The sequence below is a fragment of the Acanthaster planci genome, linkage group LG16 (assembly GCF_054643075.1).
Source record: "Acanthaster planci isolate LZ-2023a linkage group LG16, COTS_SCS, whole genome shotgun sequence".
In the NCBI taxonomy this organism is placed as follows: domain Eukaryota; kingdom Metazoa; phylum Echinodermata; class Asteroidea; order Valvatida; family Acanthasteridae; genus Acanthaster; species Acanthaster planci.
Window position 1 is genome coordinate 7,648,169 of NC_141792.1, and position 27,501 is coordinate 7,675,669.

Below are 27,501 nucleotides of genomic sequence, written 5' to 3' on the forward strand. Positions count from 1 at the left end.
AGTTCACGTAACTCGAAAAAGATGTCAAAGATTGATAAGTTTGGGCATTGCAGATGCTTGTAGTACGATGTTGGAGGCTTAAAGGACATGGCATGCTGTAGGTGTGCATCAACAATGTCTGGGCTAATGATTTGAATTTTAAAATTTGTTTTTTAAAACAAATACAAAACTGCTGCAAACTGCTTGCTTTTTACTAATCTTTCTTAAATTTTAACTCGGGAGAAAAAACATGGAACTCCTTAGTAATGTCGTACATGTCCATATTCAATATCATGCATACATGTAACTTAGGATTAGGATATATGTACATGGAAAGTACATGTATATGTTGTGTACATTGTAATGAGCATACGTGCATGGGTTAATGAACATGACAAAACCTGCATGCCATTTAGGCCTACCATGTTTACACACGTACAAGTTGGCCTACATGTACATGTATGTACCTTACCAGTACATGTACAGTACATACATGTATACACACATGTACATGTACATTTACATGTATGTATACATGTACATACACATATACATGTACAGTACATGTACATAACATGCACATGTACTGTACATGTATGTGTACATGTACAAATAATACCAAGTGAAGTTTGTGGATTTTTTGTTATGGTCCGGTCTCACCCCTGTCAATCAGTCTTCTAAGTGACTGAAAAAGTGATTCTAAGAAAACTTCATTTCCTGGATCCTTTAAATGTGCACACACAGACATTCATGCACTTGATTGGCCTCTGATGCTGCTCATTTTTGCAGCCAATACTACAAGCCTAAATCAGCCGGCACCAAGTTTGTATGATACACAAGTAAAACCAAAGCCAAAGCCCCTCACTTGTTACATTTGATCCGAATTTGACCAGTGCGAGCCGCCCAAGGGCAAAGTCCAGAAGATCCTGACCTGGCGCTGGACCACGCCCCCGGTCAACACCGACCCCCTGGACCCGGAGTGTGGCAGCCCCACCAAGAAGGAGCCTGGCGTCAAGCCCACCAGGGAGTTCTTCTGTAAATTCCACGGCTTGTCCTACTGGCATTGTGACTGGGTCTCGGAGCTGCAGGTAGGATTGGCCACTGTAACCCCAAGTCTTGAGTACTCCGATGTGAACTTAGTGTTTGACACTTACCTTGGGGGTTCAGGGTGAAGTAAGACGCACGGAAAGGGTCTGCATTGCTCATTCAGGCTTCACAACATGCAGGTCGTTTTTCGTTTGGATGTCTAGATAAACTAATAATTGGAGATCTACAGTGTGCCGTTTCCATAAAAATGATCAGCGGCGGAGTACAGGTACAACTTCAGGAAATATTCATAAATACCTTTTTAGTCAGAGAGTCAAAAGAAGTCAATATATGATGGATTTCCAGCGTTTTTGTTCTAGAATTTTACTTTCGTTTTCCCAAACATCCCCATTCATTTTATGGAATATTCCTTGTGCAAATTATCCAATTGGCACGTGCGTGGCGAGCCGTGTGTACAAAGACTCTTGACTCTTCAGAATCGATTAAACTGTCTTGTATCCAGGTGCCAGTTCGTGATTTACGCAGTAGGCATTATCACTTCTCAGTGTGCATTATCAAATGTTAATACACAGTCAAGTTGCACGTTGTTGAATAGGGAGACTGTCTGAGGTATTCATGAATCATGAATAATGCACATTAGTATGAGCATTAAGGCAAAAGATTGAGAAATACCCTCAGAAATGGTAAAACAAAGATTGGAAATTAATGCCCAATTTCTTGCGTTTCATTGTTCTTGTAAGTCCTTTTTTATCGTCTTTGCTGTGTCCTACAGATGGAGGTGTTCCACATCATCCTGTACCGCAACTACACCCGCAAGTTTGACATGGAGGAGCCCCCTCCCCTGGAGGACGGCGAGACCTACGGGGGCAACTGGCGCCACAAGCAGGGCAACAAGGCCCACGACGAGCACCACATCAACCTGGAGGAGAAGTTCTACCGCTACGGCGTCCAGCCCGAGTGGCTGCAGATCCACAGGTGAGATGGGCAGCAGATCCTTGATTGGCCCCGAATCTGATTTATGAACCTCTGGATTCTGCCGACGGAGCGTCCAGCTGGAGTGGCTTTAGATCAAGACGCGCTTGTTTCTTTTGTACAGCCCTGTGCTAACCAACGGCATCAAATTGGCCCCAGTGTAATCTAGACTCACAGCTGTTGCTTCTTGCTTCCTCCACTCCACTTCCTCCCCCCCACCCGCCTCCCAGAATCATCAACAAGCAGGTGCGTCCCCGCTCAGGCAAGACCCTGTACCTGATCAAGTGGCGCTCCCTCACCTACGACAACTGCAGTTGGGAAGAGGAGGACCTGCTAGATGACATCCCCGACGGACGCAAGCACATTGAGTATTACAACTCGCACAAGTAAGACAAGCAATGTGCAGTTTCTTTTTCGTAAGGTATTTTTTTGCCTGCCGCAGGCTGTTGGGCCCACACAATTGAATTTGAGGCCGCTTCCAGATTTTGTGTATAGAGTTAGAGCTAGATCTTTGCCTCTTGCCAATGTAGGGATATGTGTTGACAATAGACGTAGCCCCTGCTGCGGAAGCCCAGTGGAAGACGCGACAGTGCCTTCGTGGTCCCTGGTGCTGCCTTGTTTTTCAGGCTTTTTTTGTGGAAGTAGCCAAATGCATATTCCCTGCATTGCTCCACGCTGTGTGGCCTGCTCCCCCGTTGTTGGGCTCAAAGTTTATTTGCGACGTACCTGATGCGGTATTCCCCCCCCCTACCGGCAGTGGTACCTCAAACATGCACAACGAAATAGGAAACAAGAAGATTTTGATCATAAACTTTTAAGAAAAAACCAGGCAGCCGAGTGGGGACCCACATACAATCCCATGGTGTGAAATTGATGTCACTTCAGATGAACACGGATGACAGTATCTTGGCACTGCTACATTCTGACCGCGCTGTTTACATGTGTCTCGTGCACGTACATGTACTTGTTTGCCCACTCAGGAGGAGCATGCACGCGCCTTTGGACAGCAAACTAAGCAAAAAGAAGAAGGGAAAGGGCAAAAAGACCAAGAAAGAGGAGAAGGAAGAAGAGGAGGAGAAAGTGGATGTAAGTGGCTCCCCCCCCCTCCCCGTTAACTCTCTAAGCCTCTCTGTGTACCTGACCACCGGGCAGGGGGAAGGTGTCAATATCCCCTGTGCCAATGAGCATGGCCCTGTCGGAACCGGCAGGCTGCAGCTTAGAGGAACATAATGCACTTTAGGGACATGGCTCAAGCTACTAGACGGTGGCTCCCCGGTATGCCCACATGCTTTTGCCGGCAGGGGTCAAGTTGGTCGGATGCGGCCGAAAGGTCTGGTTGATACTCGGCGCAAAAGGTAATGTGAATGGGACGTTTGTAATCTCCTGATGCTGTGAGCTTGCCTTAGTTGAGCACATTTCAACCCTGGCGAGTCTTGCCGCAAAGGGTGTGGGACATCAGATGTGCACTCAAAACCCTGGTGAAGAGTATGAAATTGGCTTCAAAATATTAGGAATGCTCTCATCACATGGGGGGGGGGCTCCAAGCAAATAATGTAGCGGAGCGTGATAAAATCTTTGAATAGCTTTGGTACTAAGTAGTGTAAAAAGTTGTTCTTTGTCGGGTTCCTGGAGCCTGGAAAAGTTAGAAAAAGTCATGGAAACCGGTTTTTGTTTTCCAGGCCTGGAAAAGTCAGTGAATTTTGTAAAAATGACCAAAGTCATGGAAAAGTCATGGAATATTTCAAACACTGTGTGCGATTTCTGTTATGAGAAATAAGTGATGAAATGCGTGATTTTATTTGCAACTTTAAAAGTCTGACTAGTCTAAGGAATTGCATTATTGGGTCATGGATTTTCATAATTTGGTCCTGGAAAAGTCATGGAATTTAATTGTCCTCTAGGTGCAGTCCTAGCCCTGTCTTTGCCCCGGGGTAAGTAGGGATTGGCCGGCTGTAAGTGGATCAAGGATCATTCAAACAATATGAATCCCGTAAAAATATGGGTGTAGGCATGGCATACATAGTGTGGACCTCTGCACAAAAGAGGAGTCCACATAATGTAGGGTGCGATGGCATTGCGTGGACTCGCACACGTACACACAATGTTTCCCCCTCTTTGAAAAACAGCTTCAGGGGGATTTTGTGGTCAGGGTTACTCGCAGCAAATGAAGACGAGCAGTTCAGGAAATCGTCATCAAACATCGACGCATTTAAAGCTTGAAATCGTTATCCTAGTGGGAGAAAAGGAGCGTTTTCCCTGAGTTACCTTAACCACAGGAGAGCAAAGGAATGTCCACACAGGGTGTGTACGTATGATGTTTTGCGGTTCGGTAACGTCAAGATCAGGAATCATTTCTGTTTTGAAGGTTTCTGTGGTGAAGTTGGCAAGTAGGTCTGCAGTAGCACCATGCAAGGTTATCTCTCTCCGAGTATGTGTATTTCTGAAAAGAACCGCGTGGTATTCAAGGTTTCAGACAGCATGGGGTACTCAACGTTTCAGACAGCATGGGGTACTCAACGTTTCAGACAGCATGCTTTGTCCGTTGTGAGGAGGCTCGTCAGATATCCTGCATGGTGCTACCACAAACCTCTTTACCTTAAAAAGGAGTAATCTCTCAATCCTTGGGTTTGGGCTTAAATTTTGCCCCCGTTTTTGGAAGATCACTTTACAGGGTTTTTGTGGGCTGCAAAGCTGTGGGTGTTCACGTAACCCCAGACATGCTGGAATGCACCCTTGGAACAATGTTGCTTCTTGAGCATCTGCTGGAGCCGCAGTTCAGTTCCCACTCTGCATAGTGCGCGGCAGGCGTGCTAACTATAGACCGATCCAGTAAGCCCCGCCCACTGTGCATGCGAGCACTTATCACATGCTCTTCTCCAATGCCACCCTGCGCGTGCATGCATGTCTGACTTTTGTACGCACACGTTGGACAGATAAAATCACAACTGTGATGGGCTAGAAGGCAATGGGGTAAGGCTTAAGGGATTGGTCCTTTACATTATGTAAAATCTGGTTTTGCGTCGGTCGGCAGTAAAGTTCAGAGTGAATAGGGCTTCAGCTAGACTTTCCAAGAATTTCACCCGATTCAAACCCCACCGACTTGGCACTGAAGGTCCTGCCGGACAAATAACTGTTGTCTGAATCAGTTCACACTTTTGCCAATTCTTTTAAATAGTCACACTCATGCTTTGCCCTAAAAGAACGGCCCAAATTCACCCTGCAAATTTCTGTAGGTGATACTACACCATTTGCTCTGTCAGATTTTTGCAGTTTTTGGCAGCATGGGTGGCCCCCCCCCGGTGTATATAACGCCATTTAAATTGTCCCTCATCCAAACTCCCCCCCCTCCCATCCACCCACCTTAAGGGCAAGCGGAGGCGGGACGAGGAAGACGAGGAGGACAGAGAAGAGATTAAGATGGACGTGAGTTCAAGGAAACCAACCCTTTTCTTGCCTGGATGTCATGCCGAGAACCCCCCCCTCCCTCCCAAAACAAACCAAACAGAACAGACCTCCCCAGATGCTCGCAAAATAGCAATCCCAGCATCGTAGACGCCTGTATTTTTTATTTTCTGTATTTTTAGTTTCCTATTAAACCCCCTTCCCTCGTCTCCTTCCCCTCATTCAGTTTATTGACATTATAACAGAACCGTGTTGCATGCCATGGGGAAGCTACAACTTCCTTGTTCCTTTCAATTTCTGAAACGCTCTTGCTTTGTTTTGAGAGACAGGATCTCTTCAAAAAACAGAGATCACTCAGTTCTGCTGATGGCTGGGTTTATTTGCAAGAAGAGATGATCCCCCGATCAGCCCCAGAATTACCACAGCAATTCTTACCAAATCCAAATAACAAAACCCCATTTTTTGTAGTCTTAAGGCATAAGAGGTTACTCTCACCAATCTGACTTCCAAATCCTAAGTCTTTTGCCGTTTCATTTCTTGTTTTGTGTCTTCATTTAAAAAAACTTCAATTGAGGTAAACATTGTCCTCTCTGTAAGAGCCTTAGAGGAGAGAAAATTCCTCCAGCTGTCCCCTCAAAGTTGCAGTTCTTCCCCGTTCCAGTCGTCATTGTGACATCATACATGACTCAGACCCCCCTTCCCTCAGCGTAATCCCTGTCCAGTGCTCCATAGTTCCTGTCAGCCTCATGCAGCTTGTGCCTTTGCTCTCCGAGTTTTAATTTTCTGCATGGCCAAAGAACTTTCTCAAGTCTGATCTCGTTCTGTGTATTTCCTCCCAGAATGGTGGGAGAAATTGTGAACACTGCCTTGAGCCCAGCAAAACAGAGACACAAAATCAAGGGGAAAAAATCAATTTAACCGCCATTTTCTTCCACTAAAATTCCTTTTTTTTTTTAACAGTTCGCATTCTTAAGCACCTTCTCTTTGATAGCAGAAGTCATCCATTGTGTCCATTTGATTGCCTTATCATTTTAGGTTGACTTTTGGAAAAAAAAAAGACCTCCTTTGAAAAAAATTGTCATGATTTTCGAGCCCCACCTTGCAACTGCAGAAAGGGTTGTTTTTGTTTGCTTCCGTTGTAATTCAGCCACAACTGAGTAATGACTTTTCTGTTGAACAGTATTTCATGACAAAATTGTTCCGTAGATATGTGTGTCCGCCTCTTTTGCATGGAAGTAACCGACCAAATAATGTTTCATTCCAGAATGGAGAATGTGTCATGTGAATGAGTAATGTTTGTAGTTGTTTAGTCAGTAGACTGTCATGTGCATCAGCGTGTGCTGCCGTTATTTCCGTTTTGGCCCTTGAGGATCGAAGCCGCTTTGCCTGAAAGCATTATTTACGTTGAGAAAGATCTCTGTACAGTGAGCAGATATTGTCAGCCTGTCTGTGAACCATTCTGTGGCTGGTTTGTTCAGTTCTGACATGGGTTATTAATTTGTATGTAGTTGTGTTGATCATCCTTTGCATGATCTTTTGTTGTTTTTGTAGAACACCATGACGTGACTGATTTTTTTTTAAAAATTGCTAAGAAGGTCCTAAGAAGTAGTGAATGATTAGAGTAGTCAATGAAGAATTCCTTTGTAAATCGTTAAATTTGCTGGGTTGGTTGCTGGGTTATTACGGGTCATGATGAGCACCTTCTGATTTAACGCTGGCAATGACTTGGGCTGTTTTGGTTGACCAACCTTGGCCCAACTCCAGCGAAACACACCAACACTTGATGACACTCTTCCTGCTGACCTTCCTTCCACTCATCTTAACAACACAAGTTGCAATCTTAACCCTAACACTCCTCAATCCTTCACCTGTTGGAGGACTGAGGAGTGTTAGGGTTAAACTAGTAGGTTTGCACGGTGGACATGAACAAAGTATGAAAGGGTTTCGGTACCACTAAGGAAATGAATCTCTTTTTTTTTTTCAATTATTTGGTGCTGAGAAGAGCCAGCTATTTGAACTTGACGTCGACGGGCGGAGGACACTGTTTGAAACGTGAAGTTGAAACAACCGGATTTTTCCAGAACCATAACACTCAAAAATGAGATTAGATTAGATTTCCCAAGACGGCCATCACGCCCAAACTTGTAGTTTGTGCCCAGACACTTGGTTCAGGCATTACACCTGTCTTTGTTGCTCTAATCAGAAAAAAAAGCTTCACCAGGGAACGGGTTACCAGCCAAAAATGACTGGCTGAATTTCACTCATCCAATTTGCTATTCAGTGTTTCCCACAGTGCACCTCTGTGAGATTAAACTCAAGTTTAACTGTGTCCTCGTCTCAAGGTACCTCTTTAAAAAAGAAAAGAGACCGAGTCACGAATCGCGAGTAACAAAAAAGGTGTGAAAAACAGATGTGATTTAATATTCAGGTGATAGACCCTTGAAAGAATTCTGAATCTCCCATAATATGTCATTTGGATGATACATTCCTAACATGCTTGGAAATACAGTGTCGGGGTACAACGCCAGCAGCTTAGACCCCCGCCCAAAAAAAATTGTTGTGGATCTAATGTCCTGATTTTTAAGTATTTTTCTTTGCCCCCTGACAGCCGAAGAAAAAGTACGAGGAGCAGCCGGCCTTCATCTCGGCCTGCGGAGGCAACCTCCACGACTACCAGCTGGAAGGGCTGAACTGGCTGCGCTACTCGTGGGCTCACCGCATCAGCTGCATCCTGGCTGACGAGATGGGGCTGGGCAAGACCATCCAGACCATCGCCTTCCTGTACTCGCTGTACAAGGAGGTTGGTAGATGGGTTGGGAGGAGGTTGGTAGATGGGTTGGGGGGAGGTTGGTAGATGGGTTGGGGGGAGGTTGGTAGATGGGTTGGGGGGAGGTTGGTAGATGGGTTGGGGGGAGGTTGGTAGATGGGTTGGGGGGAGGTTGGTAGATGGGTTGGGGGGAGGTTGGTAGATGGGTTGGGAGGAGGTTGGTAGATGGGTTGGGGGGAGGTTGGTAGATGGGTTGGGGGAGGTTGGTAGATGGGTTGGGGGGAGGTTGGTAGATGGGTTGGGGGGAGGTTGGTAGATGGGTTGGGGGGAGGTTGGTAGATGGGTTGGGGGGAGGTTGGTAGATGGGTTGGGGGGAGGTTGGTAGATGGGTTGGGGGGAGGTTGGTAGATGGGTTGGGGGGAGGTTGGTAGATGGGTTGGGGGGAGGTTGGTAGATGGGTTGGGGGGAGGTTGGTAGATGGGTTGGGGGGAGGTTGGTAGATGGGTTGGGGGGAGGTTGGTAGATGGGTTGGGGGGGGTTGGTAGATGGGTTGGGGGGAGGTTGGTAGATGGGTTGGGGGGAGGTTGGTAGATGGGTTGGGGGGAGGTTGGTAGATGGGTTGGGGGGAGGTTGGTAGATGGGTTGGGGGGAGGTTGGTAGATGGGTTGGGGGGAGGTTGGTAGATGGGTTGGGGGGAGGTTGGTAGATGGGTTGGGGGGAGGTTGGTAGATGGGTTGGGGGGAGGTTGGTAGATGGGTTGGGGGGAGGTTGGTAGATGGGTTGGGAGGAGGTTGGTAGATGGGTTGGGGGGAGGTTGGTAGATGGGTTGGGGGAGGTTGGTAGATGGGTTGGGGGGAGGTTGGTAGATGGGTTGGGGGGAGGTTGGTAGATGGGTTGGGGGGAGGTTGGTAGATGGGTTGGGGGGAGGTTGGTAGATGGGTTGGGGGGAGGTTGGTAGATGGGTTGGGGGGAGGTTGGTAGATGGGTTGGGGGGAGGTTGGTAGATGGGTTGGGGGGAGGTTGGTAGATGGGTTGGGAGGAGGTTGGTAGATGGGTTGGGGGGAGGTTGGTAGATGGGTTGGGGGAGGTTGGTAGATGGGTTGGGGGGAGGTTGGTAGATGGGTTGGGGGGAGGTTGGTAGATGGGTTGGGGGAGGTTGGTAGATGGGTTGGGGGGAGGTTGGTAGATGGGTTGGGGGGAGGTTGGTAGATGGGTTGGGGGAGGTTGGTAGATGGGTTGGGGGGAGGTTGGTAGATGGGTTGGGGGGAGGTTGGTAGATGGGTTGGGGGGAGGTTGGTAGATGGGTTGGGGGGAGGTTGGTAGATGGGTTGGGGGGAGGTTGGTAGATGGGTTGGGGGGGGTTGGTAGATGGGTTGGGGGGAGGTTGGTAGATGGGTTGGGGGGAGGTTGGTAGATGGGTTGGGGGGAGGTTGGTAGATGGGTTGGGGGGAGGTTGGTAGATGGGTTGGGAGGAGGTTGGTAGATGGGTTGGGGGGAGGTTGGTAGATGGGTTGGGGGGGGCGGGGAGAGACAGAGGGCTCGGATTGTTTTGAGTGATATCCAACCTTCAGTGGAAAGTTTGGTGTGTTTGTGCGAACAGGCATGCCATACGGAGTGAAGGCCTCCAAATGAAAGAAGTCCACGTAATGTAGGGTTACAAGACGTTGTGTGGACTTGCACATGTCCACACAGCATTTTTTTCCCTCTCTGAAAAACAGCTTCGGAGGCAGTCTGAGGTCAGGGTTATCTTTGGCAAAATGAAGAGGAAAGGTCCAGAAAATAGTTCGTCCAACTTAAAGGAGTTGACGTAGTGGGAGGAAAAAGAGCATTTTCCGCCCAATTTTTGTAACCATAGGAGAACAAAGGAGTGTCCACGCTAGGTACATGGAGCAAACATGCATATGGGGGGAGGGCCTCCCATGATCATCGACGGGTTGGGGTTGAGGAAACCCAGTGTCAGAGGATCAGGATCTGATAGAAATGTTCTTTAAAAGCCTGATGGGTTGTTTCTGTTTGCTGTGAAGAGTGACGGGAGTGAAAGTAAGGTACAGATTTTTTTTCTGTCAATGTAGGGCTTGAGCAAGGGCCCCTTCCTGATCAGCGCCCCCTTGTCCACCATTGTCAACTGGGAGAGGGAGTTTGAATTCTGGGCGCCAGACTTCTACGTGGTCACCTACTGCGGTGACAAGGACAGCCGAGCCACTATTAGGTATGAGAGCATTCTTCTAGTCAGTATAGTTTGTCCTCAGACAAAGTTGCCAAATCATCTTAATAGCCATCAGCTTCCCCCCCCCTCCCCGAAGAGTCAAATGAAGGAATTTCTGTGAGATGACTGTACCCCTGAATAGGACTGTGCTCACAGCCCAAGTGGCGCAGGAACTTCAGCAGGCCGCAACTGCTACAAACCCACCAGCATTCAGTCACTGTGTTTGCAGCATTTTAGATAGTAGGTCCTTGCCACTTTATTTCACGAAGTGCGCAGTGCCCAAGTTCAGTTGAAGTGTAAGAATTCAAGGGTTACAGTGGATTTGGGGTGACTTCAGGTAGCTTCTGATCAGGTTGAAATGAAGAAGGAATCTCTCCACTGTAAAAATGGCACAGTTTTGTCCTTTCAGAGGACCCATTGAAGGAAGCCAGGTGTGCACTGGCTGACTTGTAAGAAATGGCACTGTGCATGCAACCAGTTTTCAATTGAATGTGTACAAAACTTTTTTTTTTGCAAGAGACCAGTGCTCCTTACTGTGCTGTTGCACTGTGAAACACACATAAGCGGTCTACAGTAACATGCCTCTTCTGCAGTTTCTACCGAGTCAGTGGTTACTTGGCCATTTGGTGCTGCAATTCATTGGGGCCTCGTTACAGAGCCAAACCTAACTTAATGCTGTCTTGGAACTTGTCTTTCTGCAGAGAGCACGAGTTCTCCTTTGAGGAGGATGCCGTGCGCGGAGGCAAGAAGGCCTACCGGATGAAGAAGGACAGCGTGGTGAAGTTCCACGTTCTGCTGACGTCTTATGAGCTGGTCACCATCGATAACACCACCCTGCAGTCGGTAGACTGGGAGGTCCTGGTGGTGGACGAGGCTCACCGACTCAAGAACAACCAGTCCAAGGTAAAAATGCAGAATGACCTTCGACCCCAAACCGATGTGAGTGTGACACTGCATGAGCAGATGCAAAAAGCGGAAGTTTGCCAGAGGTTGCTTCAGATGATGCCGGCCTTTGCATAAACCAATTCAGCAAGCCTTGCCCACTGTGCACATTGGCAGTTAGCCATGTAATCCTTTCCCATGCCACACTACACATCACAGAGTTGGAAGCCATCTTGGATTCCTGTGCACACATGCCAGTCTGAAATCGCGGCTAGGATCGGTCAGAATACTGCAGAGCAGAACTTAATGGCTTAGCACATTTTTTGCAGCTTTGTGGAGGTCAAGCCCAGAACTAACTGTATTCCACATCTCGTTTGCTCAATCCAGTTCTTCAGGATCTTGTCGCAGTATTCCATCGGCCACAAGCTGCTGTTGACTGGTACCCCGCTACAAAACAACCTAGAGGAGCTGTTCCACTTGCTCAACTTCATGAGCTCAGATGAATTCTCGTGAGTTTCACTCTTGAAGCAGTTCGTATTGGTAAAAGTATGGTATTGCCCCTGGTGCACATGAGCAGTTATAACAGATGGCCATTCCTGTTAATGGTCAGTAGTGGAGTTTTGGTCACTTGTTGCCTTCTTGAGCAGCTTGGACCAGCGTTGTAGTTGAGACCATCACAAGACCAGACACTAGACCAGCCACAAGACCAGTCACAAGTAATAGGGTGAACAATGACAAATGAATGCTTTTGTTGTAGTTCATTTGGATAGCTTGTAACTTCATTTTAGACTGGAGGTCTTGTGTTCATCTTGTGCTGGTCTTGTGTGGTCTTGTGAAGGTCTTAAGTGGTCTCGACTACAACACTGGCTAGGACCTTGAAATCTCTTCACTGTTACAATGTCACAAGCTTTTTTTTTGGTGGAATGCAGTTAATGTGTCCTTGCTAGTAGCAGTTCACAGGCCTGATTTTTACCGTTGCTGATACTCGGAGTTTATCGGAAACGTTTGTGTCCCTTCCACAGCAATCTGCAAGTGTTCCTGGACGAGTTTGAGGACATCTCCAAGGAGGACCAGATCAAGAAGCTGCATGACTTGCTGGGTCCTCACATGCTGCGTCGTCTGAAGGCAGACGTCTTGAAGGGCATCCCCTCCAAGAGCGAGTTCATCGTGCGGGTGGACCTCAGCCCCATGCAAAAGTATGTCCTCAATCCTTCTCTAGTGTCCTCATGCCATCATCTCAGTGTCCTCGCACCTCTTTGTTTCTGCACACCTTCCTCTCTGGCATCCTCACACCCTTCTCTCTATGACCTTATTTTATCAGAGCTCATGCATTGTCTGAGGTCATCCTTGAAAATCGGTGATAGCCTACTTTTTCTTTTTAAAAGATGTGACTGATCATGAAAGACCAGTACTCCAGATTTATTTGCGGATGTTCTGTTTGTGCAGAAATTTGACCTGTCACCACAAAATGAGCTGAACGTCAAAATTTTCATTGAGATATCGGTATATTTGAATTCAGTAGCAGAAGAGCTGTCCCATGGCATGCACAAGGAAAACTAAGGGTAAAAGTATAAGGTGACAATGTGACACTATTCTGGTAGCTTTCCGTCTTTGTTCCCACATTGTTTCGACATTTCTGACTACACATGAATAATGCTATCATCAGAATTGCTGAGAAAATGACACTTTTAAATATATGATCCTGCAAAATATTTGGAATTTAGTGAGAGATAGGTTTCTCTTTCCAACTATTACAAAACCCAAATTTGACCTCCACTTCAATTTGACTTTAAACCCTCAAAATAGGAAAGAGAGGGATGCAGCTTCACTCCCATTTTGTCACGACAGGTCACAAGTGGGTTTTTTGATGTCCATAAGATAACTTCCCATCCTAGACATCAGTTAAATTCGGCATATTCAAGGACTCCTATTATATCTGTGATCGCATAATATGTGCACAAATAGCATCGGGCACGCCGGTACCATTTGAGAATGAAGGAGTGAGATTAACACAGAACCAACCTCCCCTCCCCCCCCTTTTTTTTTTACGCATACTTAATCGTCGCAGGAAATACTACAAGTACATTCTGACCAGGAACTTTGAGGCCCTGAACGCCAAGGGCGGAGGCAACCACGTCTCCCTTCTCAATGTCATGATGGACTTGAAGAAGTGCGCCAACCACCCGTACCTGTTTCCCACGGCTGCAATGGTAAGGCAGTGGTCACATTTTTGTGAAAAACAGAGAAAAACCACGTTGCCCAGTGCCTCATAAAAGTGACTGGTTTGGAATGCATGTGACAAGGCAGGAATATTTTGTTCCTCTTGGAACAAATAAATGGAAGAGGCACAGTGGGTTTAATCACCACTAGCTGCCGGGTGGTTTGAAAAATGCGGTGCACGTAAGCGGGACTTTTCCAAGATGTTCAGTTTTCAAAATTCTTCAAAAATTCATCATTTCAATTAATGGACGTTTACACCCACATGAATTACTGTCTGGTGGCCACTCTAGTGTGACAGACAATCTATTGACGCCCGAGTATTTCAGCCAAGCCTGCAGCCTTGTAAAAAGAGCCCAGATTGTGCGGTGTCATGTAACTTTCTTTTGTTCACCAACCTGGCACAGTGCACTGCTGACCTCTTTTCTACAGTGGCCAGATTAGCGTGCAGCAGTTCTGTGTGGCTCGTTGCTGCTGAGGTGGAGCGCTTTTGTCCCCGGTAGTAATCCGCTCGTTCTAAATGCTCCCAAACTGTGGTATACTGTTTCAAAACAAGGCTGGATCATTTCCACTATTGAGAGTGAAAAAATTGTTGGTAATGCCCAGTTCCCTTTGTCCCATTTCAGGTTCCCCGGTTCCGTGTATAAAGCCTACGGGCCCCCCGGCAGCAAGTGGTTAAGCTGGATTCAAACTAAAGCTTAATACCAGAAGTACAGTGTCCAGGGAAAAGCAACTGGGCCATTTTGACCAGTGGAGAGATACAGTATGAAATTGCTAATCCACGGCGGTGTCTTTTTTTTTCCCCATTGTGTGTTGCAGGAGGCACCGCGCATGGCCAACGGCGCCTTTGAGCCCCGGGCACTGGTCAAATCCTGCGGCAAGCTCATGCTGCTGGAGAAGATGCTGGAAAAACTCAAGCAGGAGAACCACCGAGTACTGATCTTCTCCCAGGTGAGTAGCGCCCGACTGGAGGGAGTCCACGACCATTAACCCCTTCACGCCGGGAATCTTTTGACCGTGACTGCTGGGCTGTGGTATGCCCAGTATGCAAAGTTATGTCCATCAGCAGGCCCCATTGAACTGGCAGCTGCATGGTGAATAGACTGTATGTGTGGTATGCACTAATCCTCACACAAAGCCGCGGCTCTCCCCGTCTCCCGCCGTCTCCCGCCGTCTCCCGGAGCGAAGTGGTTAATGGGCCCAGTCTATGTCTCTACCCCCTCCCCCAACCTGAGAAGTCATTTTACTGCATAATAATAGTTTCGGACCATCGTCAAATTCATAGATTTCTTTTTTTTTTCTGGCAGGGTTTGAATTGTTTATTTTTGGATCTCAACTCTGGGTCGCAGTGCCACTGCCAATCTCAGGCCTCAATCTCAAGTTTTCTTTGTTGGGGGAGGGTGCATAATGCAAGTCTTGGGCGTTAGAGTTTGGAGTTTTCCCAAGACTTTTCGAGTCTTGGACAGTGATTCAGTGCCTCGCTCAAGTTGTCTCCTTTTATCAAGAACAGAGCTTGAGATGGAAATATTTTGTGGTAGTATTTATCGGGAGAAGTAAATAATTGATCATTGTAACTTTTGGCATTGGGCTTTACCCTGTCGATTGATTGGTTGCAAAACAGATGACAAAAATGTTGGACATTCTGGAGGACTTCCTAGAGGGCACCGGCTACAAATATGAGCGCATTGATGGTGGCGTCACCGGTAGCCTGCGTCAAGAGGCTATAGATAGATTCAACGGTAAGAGAAAAAGGAAACCTACCATAATTACTGGCACGGTTTTATTTAAATCAAAAATGAAGTACAGAGGCTTCTGTATTACATATGTTTATAAACATCTGAGCATTTTGTATGACGACTGAAATGTCCATGTCACTCTAGAGTGACCCCTGATCAGCAATTGCCTGATAAGCATGTTCAGTTGAAATACTTTATTGGATTAAAATGGCACTCTGCCACAGTAAACATTCGGAATTTAGTGGTCATAAGAAAGGAATCATTTCAATACTCAACTGATATTGATATTTGTACCACGGACAGAGTTTTGAGTGGTCAGAGATATTGAAGATGAAAACCTCAGGGTTATAAACTCAGTGCTTGATCATTGAGCTTAAGTCACCTCAAGTTTCTAACGTCTCCCCTCCCCGTTTTTTATTTCCTCTTCTCAGCTCCTGGTGCGGAGCAGTTTGTGTTCCTCCTGTCCACCCGGGCTGGAGGGCTGGGCATCAACCTGGCCACCGCCGACACAGTGGTCATCTTCGATTCGGACTGGAACCCCCACAACGACATCCAGGCCTTCAGCCGCGCCCACCGCATCGGCCAGGCCAACAAGGTCATGATCTACCGCTTTGTGACGCGGTTCTCCGTGGAGGAGAGGATCACGCAGGTTGGTAACTTGCCGGCGACTCGTCTGGAAAAATGGCGTCTTATTTGTCGGTGTGAAGTTTTACTTGTACCACGTCCTAACGAAATGAGTTATTTATAAAAGGCGTTTACTCTTCCACTGAAAATTAGAAGGGACCTGCAACTCGTTGAATCCACATAACATTAATTTCCACCACGATGTTGAACTTATTGATACATCAAATCAAATGATTTACTTGGCTCTTTCAAGTGCAAACTGCCTCAAAAAATACTGAAAAAGAAATGGCCTCTCTTTTTTGGTAATTCGGTCAATTATGAGTTTTGGCCGGCCAATATATCTACTGTCATGAGAAAGCAGAAATAGTTTGGTTCAAGAACGAGCCACTCCACCTGACATGGACTGACAGCAGGTGTGACTCATGAGTCACACCTTCATGATGAGAATGGATCTCACCTGTTTGGAACTTGCATTTCAAATTAATGCCTGCCGGTTTGAGTCAAAGTTCAGCTGCTTTAGACCGTGATGGATAGCGGGTCAGCTCGACTTTAATAATCCATACCCCCTTCCCCCCACCCCCCAGGTGGCCAAGAAGAAGATGATGCTGACCCACTTGGTTGTTCGGCCTGGCCTGGGTTCGGCCGCCAAGGGTGCCATGTCCAAGAAGGAGCTGGACGACATCCTGAAGTTTGGCACCGACGAGCTGTTCAAGGACGAAGGCAACCAAGGTAAGAGCCCGGCCACATTTGAAAGTCACGGCTACGGCTGGAAATAACATGCCAGCCTATGGAAAGTCACTTGCTTATGGCTGCAGTCACTTCCAACAGACGCCTGTGTTTGTCCAAGTCACAGCCCGTCATTTATTACTTGAAACATGCTCCCAGAAAATTACTACTTAATCAGTTTGTCGAGTAGGTAAGCATTCTGTTGTGTACCATTTTTTTTTTGCCAAGACGAGGGCAATGAGGGCACGATCACCTGGGATGACCGGTCAGTCTCGGAGCTCCTGGACCGGACCAAGGAGGGCATCGAGCAGAAGGACATGGCCGACGACTACCTCAACTCCTTCAAGGTGGCCAGCTACGTCATCAAGGAGGAAGAGGAAGAGGAAGAAGAGGTGAACGGAGACTGGGATGCTGGGAAATCCCGGGGCGGGGGGGCAGAATTGGGAATGGACATCGTGCCGCAGTCGTTTTCTTTTTCTGATGAGTCTGATGTAAATTCTCGTCTCACCGCTAGGTGAGCCCGATGCTGCTTCTTTCATAGCATTTGGTGAGCGGTGGAGACGTAGAGAAAAAAGTCCCCACTGGCCACATTTAGGTTGGGGCTCCGGCAGACTTTGGCATCCCAATAAAGGCTTGGCCAGACAAAAGGTTTTGTTTCTTATCTTCAGCAGTAATAAATTAAAGTTTGAATTATTCTTTCCCATTTTTTTGGAGCAGAAAAAAGGAGTTCTCCTCCAAATGTGTGACCTTGATGTAATTCCAGCGTGTCTTCCTTTCTTTTGGCCAACAGGAGGTGGAGACGGAGGTCATCAAGCAAGAGCTGGAGCCTTCTGACCCGGCCTACTGGGAGAAGCTCCTGCGTCATCACTACGAGCAGCAGCAGGAGGACCTGGCCCGCACCCTGGGCAAGGGCAAACGTATCCGCAAGCAGGTCAACTACAACGACGCCGGGCAGGATGACTCAGGTGGGCTGAGAGGGAAGGGTATGTACACGCTGACCAAATCTCCCCCCAACACCCACACAGCCCCCATTGCCCCCCTCTCCTCCTCACATCCAAACCGACTAACCGTCACTGCCCCCGATCCAACAGGTTTGTAGACCACTATCGCCCAGTTGGCGTTGAGCTGCCACGCTTGAAATACTGCAGGCCTGATTAACTTGCTGGCCTCAAATTTCAGTTGCGAAGCTAGCTTCAAATGCTACAGGACAAGTTCGAGTGATGGCGACACTGATAGAGATTTCACTGGTAACCTGTGCACGACGTGTACAATGGGTGCTGGGCAAAATTGACGAGGTGTTGACAAATGGTCGCCTCTCTAACTGGCCCATTAATATCACACAAGTTATTTTGTACCGGTATCCTGTTATTTTGCTGAGCGATTATCTACATTGTCTGGCCTCATTTTGCTGGGTGGTGGGTCCACAGAATTAATACCAAGGCTATTTGTGCAAAGAGTTTGGCCTGCCTTACCGTGAAGTTACCCATCCCTTGCAAACCTCAGAGGTATGCAAATTGGCAAATTCTTAATTGATATGTACCCGCCATTAATACCCAAATCCATTCAGCCCTGTTAAATTGTCTGAAAACTTTTGTTCCCAACACTAACAGCTTGGAAATTGTTACTTGAATTACTTTTTCCAAGAAAAGAAAAGGACAACCTAGTAAGTCATGTCTCAGTGTGTCGTCCAGTCAGGTAGATTACAACACCAATATCATATGCCCAACTCTGGGTGTAGACTGAGGTGGCCAAGATTGCAGGAAAAAGGGACTCGTGTAGGAGGGAGGATCTTCCCTCTGCAGAATTCGACTGTTCCAATGTTTGTTTGCCGCTCGGGATAGCACAGTGCTCCCTTTTCCTGACCGGGAGTTGGGGGAGGGAGGGGACGAGATATCACCCCTACTCCTCTACCTTCCCCCTGCTCTTTTCCCTTCTTGAATTGGAAGAGGTAGGGGGAAGGAAAAGTCCCCAGTCCATTCAACCATTGTTTCATCTGCCGATCTCTCTTCCTTGAATGCTCCTCACAAGCCTCGAGTTTCATGCCAGTGGATGTCCACGAGAACGTTCTGTTCTAAATGAGTGTCTGTCTGTCAGATCCTCCTCTGCATTGACGCAGTGGACATTAACACTGAGCAGAGCCGATTGGAGTGTGCATTATTATTGCTTTGGCAAAACAGTGTTGAACAAAGATTGATGGGTTTCCCCAGAAATTGAAGGTTCTTCCTTTATATCTCTCCATTGATGGCATAGATTGGACTTGAATCTGTCGCTTTTTAAGCAGTGACTTTTTCAGGCCAACTAACAAATTGCTTTATCACTTGCATCATGTGAACGCAAAGCTCGCAGGAAGTTCACTGATGACAAGTTTGTCAATACAGCTGGGGCTAGTAGGGGGCGGAAAAATAGAGAACGAGTCTTCACCTGTACAGCGGTCGTGGTGGAATTTTGGGCTTTGCAAAGAGAACTGACTCACGTGGGATTCAAACCTGTAAACGTGCAAGTTGCAAAAAGCAGTGCTCCACAAAACTCTCTCAGTTTTTGGAGAGATTTGTTTCTGAAGTGCCAGGTGAATGCAACGAAACCTATGGTCAACTGAGTATCTGACGGTCATCCCCCCCCCAGTTCACTGCACCAGCGGGGTGTTGGCAGGGCTCCCAACGTGCCTGCCGGGATGCCTCCCAGAGGATGCAGGGTTGTTTTTTTTCTTATTCCAATTACTGACAGCTTGGTCAGGCCATTGCCTGCCTTCGGTTCATCTGTGCATGTGTTCTGACTTGTTACAGGCTGGGACAACAAGATGAGCGATAACTACAGCGACTACTCGCACTCGGACAACGAAGAGGACGACGAGGACTTCGACGAGAAGGCAGAACGTAAGTTGAGAGTTGAGAGCAACGAAAAGGTCCAGACTGAGAGAGCATGATGTCGAACTGTTGACACAAACAAGCTAGAATGTAAAAATTCTGCTGAAGATTTACCATGAGACGGAAGCAGTGAATTTTTGGTTTTTCAGCTGCTTCATGAAACAGTCCGTTTTCACCTGGTTTGCCTTTTGGAACAAAAATGGGGAGCGAGAGAGTCTCGGTGATGAAGTTAATGTACTTTGTCCAGAACTGCTACCTCGTAGCATCATGTGCCGAAAAACTGTTTGCCTCACATCGAGAAAGAAAAGGGATAAAAAAAAAGTCCCCCCCCCCAACTAAATTTTCATGCTCAACTTACTGTTGTCAATTTTGTTTGTTATGCAGTCCGTCCAAGACGAAGGGACAAGGACAAGCTGCCTCCTCTGCTAGCAAGAGTGGCTGGCTCTATCGAGGTAGGTGCACGGAGCTTGGAGGGTCTTGGCTCCTCAAAAAAGAAAAGTGAAAAAAATCACATAGTTTCTTATTCTTTCCCCATCTGTGCTGCTCACGTAGTAACCCTTTGTTCAGAATTTGTCAATGCAGCATTTGTCTCCAGATTTATTTTCATTGTGAACTTAGGCAAAAGTTATCCTGCTCTTGTGTAGGATGAGCGAGACTTTTCAGAGGTAAAAGAGTTTGAAACCTTAAAGCCTGCTATCAAGAACGTGTGAGCGGTGTTATCTTGAAAACCTGAGAGAAACACCCTTACCCTTGGTATTAGGTGAAACAAGCTTTTCCAATGTCAGACCGTTGAAGTAGCGACTACGTTCCACATTTTGTCAAACAAGTGATTTTGCTTTCCGTTTTCTTTCGCCGTCCCGCAGGTGCTTGGTTTCAACACCAGGCAACGCAAGGCATTCCTCAATGCCATCATGCGCTGGGGCATGCCCCCTCAAGACCCCTACAACTCTCAGTGGTTGGTGCGGGATCTCCGCGGCAAACCGGAGAAACACTTCAAGTAGGTTCACAAGTGTTTAGACCTCAAATGGAAAACCAACTTGATACATTTCTTTCATTTTTAAAGGCCAGTTGTGATTGCAGAAAGACTTCACCCTAATAGAGCCAGAGAGCTTCCACCTCCCCGCATTTTCTGCGATGTCATGTCATTGCATGTTTTTTGTTTGTGCAGAGCCGCCAAGGTTTTTCCAGTAACATCTTACAATCATTTTGACACCAATTTTTATGGAAATCAGACGTAACTTGTTAACCATTTGCTGCCGGGTGGATTTTTCTTGAGCAAGGCGAGATGCTGGGTCCTTTTCAAGATTTTCTGTTTTCAAATTCTTCAAAAATTCATCATTTCATTTAATGGCCGTTTATACCAAAATGAAGGACTCTTTGGGTACTACTCTAAAGCTAAAAATTCATTGACTGCTGAATATTTCAGCCAGGCCTGCAGCCTTGGAAAAAGAGCCCAGATTGTGCGGTGTTACGTAAGATTCTTTTGTTCCCGAAACTGGCACAGTGCACTGCTGACCTCTTTTCGATAGGGGCCAGATTAGCGTGCAGCAGTGCTGTGTGGCTCATCGCTGCGGTGGTGGAGCGCTTTTGTCCCCAGTGGTAATCCACTCGCTCTAAATGCCTTGGACCGTGGTATACTATTTCAAAACAAGGCTGGATTATCTCCACTATTGAGAGCAAAAAAAATGTTGGTAATGCCCAGCAGCTCAGTCTTTTGTGCTGAGCACGGCCTTTTGTTATAAGGCCCAAATCTTTTGTCCCAGTTCCGGGCTCCCCGGCTGTGCATATAAAGCCTATGTACTCGAAAACGGGTCGCCTGGCAGGCAATGGTTAATACTTGTTATTCTGAGACACATGCTCAGTGCTCGTATATTGACACTAGTGAGGGGGTGTGAACAGTAAACGAACATAACACAAAACCAAATAAATTAGTCAGATTAAGCGGAACTTCCACAGATGTTCTTGTGATGAATGACCTCACAGGCACTTAAGGCGTCCAAAAGTGTTGGGGCATACATTGTGACCTCTGGCGAGCCACTAGCCTCTCTCTCCACCCAGGAGGGTATAAGTGGGCACCTGTTAGGGGCAGAGAGGGTTATCGCGGCTGATTAACCAGATAACAGCACCTGAAACGGTTAAACTGATGGCTGTAAACTCCGCAAGGGCTGAAGTGGTTTGTAGGAATGTGTCTCGGCAGAACAAGCAGGGGTAACATATTGCCTCGAGTCTGTTCAGTGTGCGTCCTTTTTCTTCGTGAATCATGTATTTCTGACCACCATCTTACTTTTCTGTGTATAGAGCGTACGTTGCTCTGTTCATGCGTCACCTGTGCGAGCCTGGTTCGGACGGTGCAGACACGTTTGCTGATGGGGTGCCGCGAGAAGGGCTATCCAGACAGCACGTGCTGACCCGCATCGGTGTCATGAGCCTCATACGTAAAAAGGTCAGTACTCAAGCAAAATAGGAGAAGCGTGCCCCTGAAATTCTCAAATTTATTAAATGGTACTCACCTCTTCACCCTCGGGTAAGATTTGAACACTTCAGATGGGTCTCGCAAATTAAACTTTAGTAAATGTAACCTGAGTTATTTTTGAAATGGACTTGGTGCAGCAACTGGTTTAGAGGGAGGTGCGTTGACAATATGGTAGAACCTATGAAGGAAGCATTGCTCTGTGCCTGCCGGTTTTTATGTGTGTCTTTGGTTCGGAGTGAACATGAGCAATTTGAAATGGTACTCCTGTGTTGGTCAGGAAACTATTTGGAGCTTTACGGTGAAGAGCATAATGACAAATGATATTTTTCCACTGAGGGGTAACAAACAATTGATAATGTGATTTTCAGTTATTTGAAATTTGATGATGTGGTTCCCGCCAGGTGCTGGAGTTTGAGCCCATCAACGGCAGCATCAGCATCCCCGAGCTGGTGCCCAACCCCAGCTCGGTCCTGGACAACTTCAAGTCGGACTCCCGCAAGTCCTCCAGGACGGCCTCGCCAGCCCCGACCCCAGCTAGCTCGGACTCGCCCATCCCCACCCCGGCCACTGCCGCGTCCCCTGCCGCCGCTGCCCCCTCCCCGGCGACCACCGTCGACTCCAAGCCCGAGGAGACGGAGGCCGGGTCCGGGGAACAGAAGGAGAAAGATGCGGCTGCGACCAAGGAGAAACCAGATGCCGAGGTAGGACCACAGAGGTTCCTTCAGTCATAACAATCACACATAGTCAAACATTCCACTCACGTTCTCCGGCTCCACTTTTTACAGTGGCTAATCACCACCAGTTGGATCATTATTCTGGTTGGTCCTGTATTCAGACAAATTCCATCAACAGCCGTAAGCAGGCGACTGGTAAACGAAGCTAGCTTATCAATCATCAACAAAGAACTACTATGTCAAGTTATATTGAGTATATATATATATATATATTATATAGTCATAACCAAGTTTGCTTGATGTTGGTTGAGGCTTAAAACTGGTTAAAATAGTCCCTCAACAAATTTTGTCTGATAGTACAACTTCTTCCAGATTTAATGTTTGCATAAGAGAGTTAAATTACTAGAACGCTGTTTACCACTTATTGCTGGAGTTTCCGGAACCGGAGTCCTTGGGTTTATCTATGCGTAGCCGGGCTGCTTGAAATTGGACAAAAGAGCTGGGCCTTGTAACAAAAGACCGTACTAGGAACAAAAGACCGAGCTACTGGGAATTGCCAAAATATTTTCAGTTGTCATTAGTGTAGGAAATCCATCATTGTATTGAATGATTATTACCACCGGGGACAAAAGCGCTCCAGCTCTCCAGGGATGAGCGATACAATACCGCTGCACGTTAATCTGGTCTGCATTTGAAAAGACACCAGCAGTGCACTGGGCCAGTTTACGGATCAAAAGAAAATTATGTAACACTGCACAATCTGGGCTCTTTTTACAAGGGGGCAGGCCTGGCTGAAATACTCGGGTGTCGGTAGATGTTGTCTGTCAGATTAGAGTGGCCACCAGACAGTCAGACAGTCATTCGTGTGGGTGTAAACGTCCAGTAAATGAAGTTATGAATTTTTGAAGAATTTTGAAAATGGAAAACCTTTAAAATCCCCCGGGTATACATCATGCAACTTAAAATTAAACCCGGCAGCATATGGTTAACCCCTCCACCGCAGAGGCTGTGTGAACACCCATCTGGTATTTATCCATTTACTATCAGTGGGTAGGATAGACTACATTGTTTTGAAATATTTGGGCTATTTGATATGGATGGCTGGATTTTACTCGACTGATCCTCAGAGCAAGAAGGAAGAGAAAGATGGCCAAGAGCCGATGGACCTCGACAGAGAGGAGGAGGACAAGAGCAAGATGGAGGACGGAGACAAGACTCAGCCAGACCAGGAGAAACAGGCGAAGAACGAGGCAAAAGACGAGGAAGCTGGAGAAAGTAAGGAAGATAAAAACTATAATCTCAGTCTTAAGAGAACTATAAACACATAAGCAAAAACGGTGTATCCTGAATAATTTGAAAGGAAGTGAGACCCAGGTCGCTGTGCCCCCATGTGCTCACTTGATATGCCCCAGTTTGGCTCTAAAAACACCTCCCGGTTTTTTACAGTTGCTGTAGTGTCGATCCCTTGACAGGTTTTTTCATTTACAGCTTTACATTGCTGTCTTGGAGTGGTCGCGGTACTGTTTTGTGCAGCTATTTTTAGCCTGCTGTAAAACTTTCTGGCTTGCCCATTTGTACTCGCAGAGCCGGATGCCACAGATAAGAACGAAGCTGGAGAAAAGATGGAAACAGACGAGCAGGAAGTATCCAAGGAGAAATCTGAGGATGATCCCAAGACGTCTGAAACAGAGGAGGCCGGGGAGAAGGAGAAAGAAGCTGCAACGACGCAGGAGCCAACAGGAGAAGAGAAAGTCGAATTAGTCAAAGATGAGGAAGGCACCAGTCAGCCCAATGACAAGACAGGCGAGGCTGCCGAGACGGAGGAAAATGCTGAGGCGAAGGAAGAAGCGAAAGATGAGAAGGAGCCCGGTGCAGATACCAAGAAAGACGGCGGAGACGACAAGCAGGAGAAGGCAGAGGAGGAGCAGAAGAACGGGACGGCAGGCGAGAAGGAGGAAGACGACGATGACGACGACGTGGTGGAGGTCAAGGAGGAAGCCAAGAAGCCAGCCGAGAAGGAGGAGAGCCGCAAAGAGGAGGCCAAGAAGGCTGACGCCAAGAAGGACAAGCGGCTCTTTGTCTTCAACATTGCCGACGGCGGGTTCACGGAGCTGCACACGCTCTGGCTGAACGAGGAGCGGGCGGCCAAGAGTGTTGGGGAGAGAGCCAATGAGATCTGGCACCGGAAGCACGACTTCTGGCTACTCAGCGGCATAGTCAAGTATCCTTTTACACGTCAAACCAGGGCAGTACCCCAAAGGAATGTCCCTATGGACACTTTCCAGCACTCAGTTTAGAGGTATTTCAAATTGTTTTACCATTCACAAGTATAAGCACAATCTAGGAACCTCCCCCCCAAGTTGGGGGAATCTGGTGAAATTTGGAGAGTCTGAGCTATAGAGTTGAAAGGAGTCCAGGTACTAAACGGGCATTAGGTACTATGTTTGATTACTCATTGGGCATTTTGGACACCCTTTTGTAGACATTTGAAGATCAAGTGATTCCTTTAGTACCACTCTTCTTAGATGCAGAATAAAGTTGGCCCGCCCCTATGACAGAAACTATTTGACAGAGAGATAACCCTAAGATGCCGTCACCTGTTTATCATACTGTGTGTTCACTGCCAGAGGGTTTAACTAAGCAGGGATTCAGCAACCAGTTAACGCACACGTATTGGCCCCCTTAACCCTTGGCTGTTATTAGACACGGGTATGGTCGCTGGCAGGACATACAGAACGACCTGTGCTACGCCATCATCAACGAGCCCTTCAAGGTGGACCTGGGCAAGGGTAACTACCTGGAGATCAAGAACAAGTTCCTGGCTAGGAGATTCAAGGTAAAGCTGGCGGGAAAAGGTCCAAGATGCTAGCTATCCCCACACTTGATGTTTGTCGGACGTCTATCTCAAATTGGGCGTTTTAAACCAAAGCTGTAGGATTTTGCGTTGGAAGGCATTTGCAGTAGAGAAAGTAATGCAAAGTATTGTCAGCATCCTTGTTTAGATTTACCTTGAAGCCTGTCCATGGTATCTCTGTTGAGTTCTTGAGGGAAACCCCCTTCCATTATTTTTGGGGGTTGTCGTAATGGAACAGTCGGTGTGAGCGGTAGTCTGTATAATGCTCTTGGCATAACTGAAATGCTCTTGTAAATGAACTGTAACCCTTGTTGGACACTCATCAGCCACAAAGTGTAGACAGCCTGACGCACCATCTATTGACCATAGTGAAATCAGACGTAGTCGATCATATGGCCCCTGTATTTCACTGTGACTTCTGTGATTTCAACCCAGTTGATTTTTCCAAAGATCTCAAAATAACAGAGTAGAACTTGGAATATTTGCAGATGCTTACTCGACCTTTCTGAAGGGAAGAACTTTTTTTTCACTATTTTGAACTTGCACAAATGAAAAATTAAAACAGAAAAAAAAAGAGAGAAAGTGATAATTACATTACATCCAGTGCAGTACTTTGCTTTGAGTCAACATTTCCCTGATGGAATTGAGGTCAAGTGTCTTTTGTTACTGTCATTTTGGGCAGGAGTGTTTGGAAAAGTAACTAACTTTCGCCTTTACATTTTTTTTTTAGAGAAATCACAATTCTGTGGGTACCCATCAATTGAAAACATGAGGGGTACCTTGTTCTGGTAAAACCAGTTGAACAAAACTAACGCTAACTTGCTTTTATCAACGGCTCATCTCTCTCGCCAGCTCCTGGAGCAGGCCTTGGTCATCGAGGAACAGCTGCGGCGGGCCGCCTACCTCAACCTGACCCAGGACCCCAACCACCCGGCCATGGCCCTCAACGCCCGCTTCGCCGAGGTAGAGTGCCTGGCCGAGAGCCACCAGCACCTGTCCAAGGAGTCGCTGGCCGGCAACAAGCCAGCCAACGCCGTGCTGCACAAAGGTGAGAGAGAAGGGAACTTTGAATCCGTCAGGCTTGGATCTGTGACACAGCAAGGCCCCTCCCTGGGCGCGGGCTTCAGGATGAATTGACGAGGTCAAAGGGCGAGCAGCTTATTGTGATAATGTGACTAGAAAACTTTGTTCAAAGCATCGTATAGAAATTCAAACATAACTTACGCGATCCTTTCTGTGAAACTGTGCCCTTAAGGTCATCTTTTTTTTTTTGGAATTTTGTTCCAGTTTGCGTTAGCAAGTCAAGGTGCCTGTGTTGGTTATTTCTCTGTCTGGAGTCCTGATGAAAATGAACATTATATGGGCGAAAAATGTTGAGGGTTCCTATTTGGTTCATACATTAGGGTTGTTTCTTTTGAAAGTCGTTAACTCAAAAGTGGCTCTTGTGACTTGTGACAGAGTGGGTCCCATGTACTAGAATTCCCAGTGGAATATTTCCCTCTTTCAAGGTCCCACATGTTTGCTTGTCTGTAGGACACGAATGAGAGAGACAAAAATGCAATCACAAAGCCATAAGACTGGTTTGTTGTGGGAATCACCAAACAGGTGCTTCAGACTCTGGATTAGGTCAGTTTGACCCGGATGTATTTGAAGCCTTGTCTTTAACAAAGCCCAAGGCCAAATTGAGGTAAAATGTCTTGCTTGAGGACATGCCTGACTGGGCTGGACTTGAGCGTCCCCTGCCTGCTGGGCAACTTGGTGAAGTTCAGACTTACAAAGCCGCCCATTATCGCCCAGTACAAATTCCTCCCGCCAGTACAGCCATTGACTAATAAAATCTTTGAAAATGAAATACCTAAATTGAAAAATGTTCCTGTTTCCCTCCCCCCCCCAGTGCTGAACCAACTGGAGGAGCTCTTGAGCGACATGAAGTCGGACGTGGCCCGTCTCCCGGCAACCCTGTCCCGCATCCCTCCCGTGGTGGCGCGCCTTCAGATGTCGGAGCGGAGCATCCTGAGCCGGCTGGCCAATCGTGACGGCCACAATGCCCAGGGCCATCCAGCCCAGACCCAACAGGT

General features: G+C 47.1%; 1 protein-coding gene across 6 annotated transcripts in view; it reads left to right on the forward strand.

The window, feature by feature from the left end:
* LOC110986563 (ATP-dependent chromatin remodeler CHD5-like) overlaps positions 1-27,501 on the forward strand; it is a 46,696-nt gene that overhangs the window by 9,259 nt on the left and 9,936 nt on the right. For 3 of the 6 annotated variants that reach the window (XM_022248524.2, XM_087147077.1, XM_022248527.2), the window contains exons 9-35: positions 873-1,067; positions 1,799-2,001; positions 2,229-2,384; positions 2,979-3,084; positions 5,365-5,421; positions 8,009-8,200; positions 10,240-10,376; positions 11,075-11,276; positions 11,643-11,764; positions 12,278-12,451; positions 13,324-13,465; positions 14,292-14,423; positions 15,094-15,211; positions 15,640-15,857; positions 16,417-16,561; positions 16,787-16,950; positions 17,349-17,541; positions 19,342-19,431; positions 19,807-19,874; positions 20,286-20,419; positions 21,721-21,865; positions 22,297-22,596; positions 23,697-23,844; positions 24,154-24,790; positions 25,273-25,405; positions 26,276-26,471; positions 27,318-27,499. In XM_022248524.2, the coding sequence (XP_022104216.2) occupies positions 873-1,067; positions 1,799-2,001; positions 2,229-2,384; positions 2,979-3,084; positions 5,365-5,421; positions 8,009-8,200; positions 10,240-10,376; positions 11,075-11,276; positions 11,643-11,764; positions 12,278-12,451; positions 13,324-13,465; positions 14,292-14,423; positions 15,094-15,211; positions 15,640-15,857; positions 16,417-16,561; positions 16,787-16,950; positions 17,349-17,541; positions 19,342-19,431; positions 19,807-19,874; positions 20,286-20,419; positions 21,721-21,865; positions 22,297-22,596; positions 23,697-23,844; positions 24,154-24,790; positions 25,273-25,405; positions 26,276-26,471; positions 27,318-27,499 (4,689 nt within the window). The remainder of the gene's footprint in view (positions 1-872; positions 1,068-1,798; positions 2,002-2,228; positions 2,385-2,978; positions 3,085-5,364; positions 5,422-8,008; positions 8,201-10,239; positions 10,377-11,074; positions 11,277-11,642; positions 11,765-12,277; positions 12,452-13,323; positions 13,466-14,291; positions 14,424-15,093; positions 15,212-15,639; positions 15,858-16,416; positions 16,562-16,786; positions 16,951-17,348; positions 17,542-19,341; positions 19,432-19,806; positions 19,875-20,285; positions 20,420-21,720; positions 21,866-22,296; positions 22,597-23,696; positions 23,845-24,153; positions 24,791-25,272; positions 25,406-26,275; positions 26,472-27,317; positions 27,500-27,501) is intronic. The other 3 variants (XM_022248525.2, XM_022248526.2, XM_087147076.1) reach the window with 3 other exon arrangements.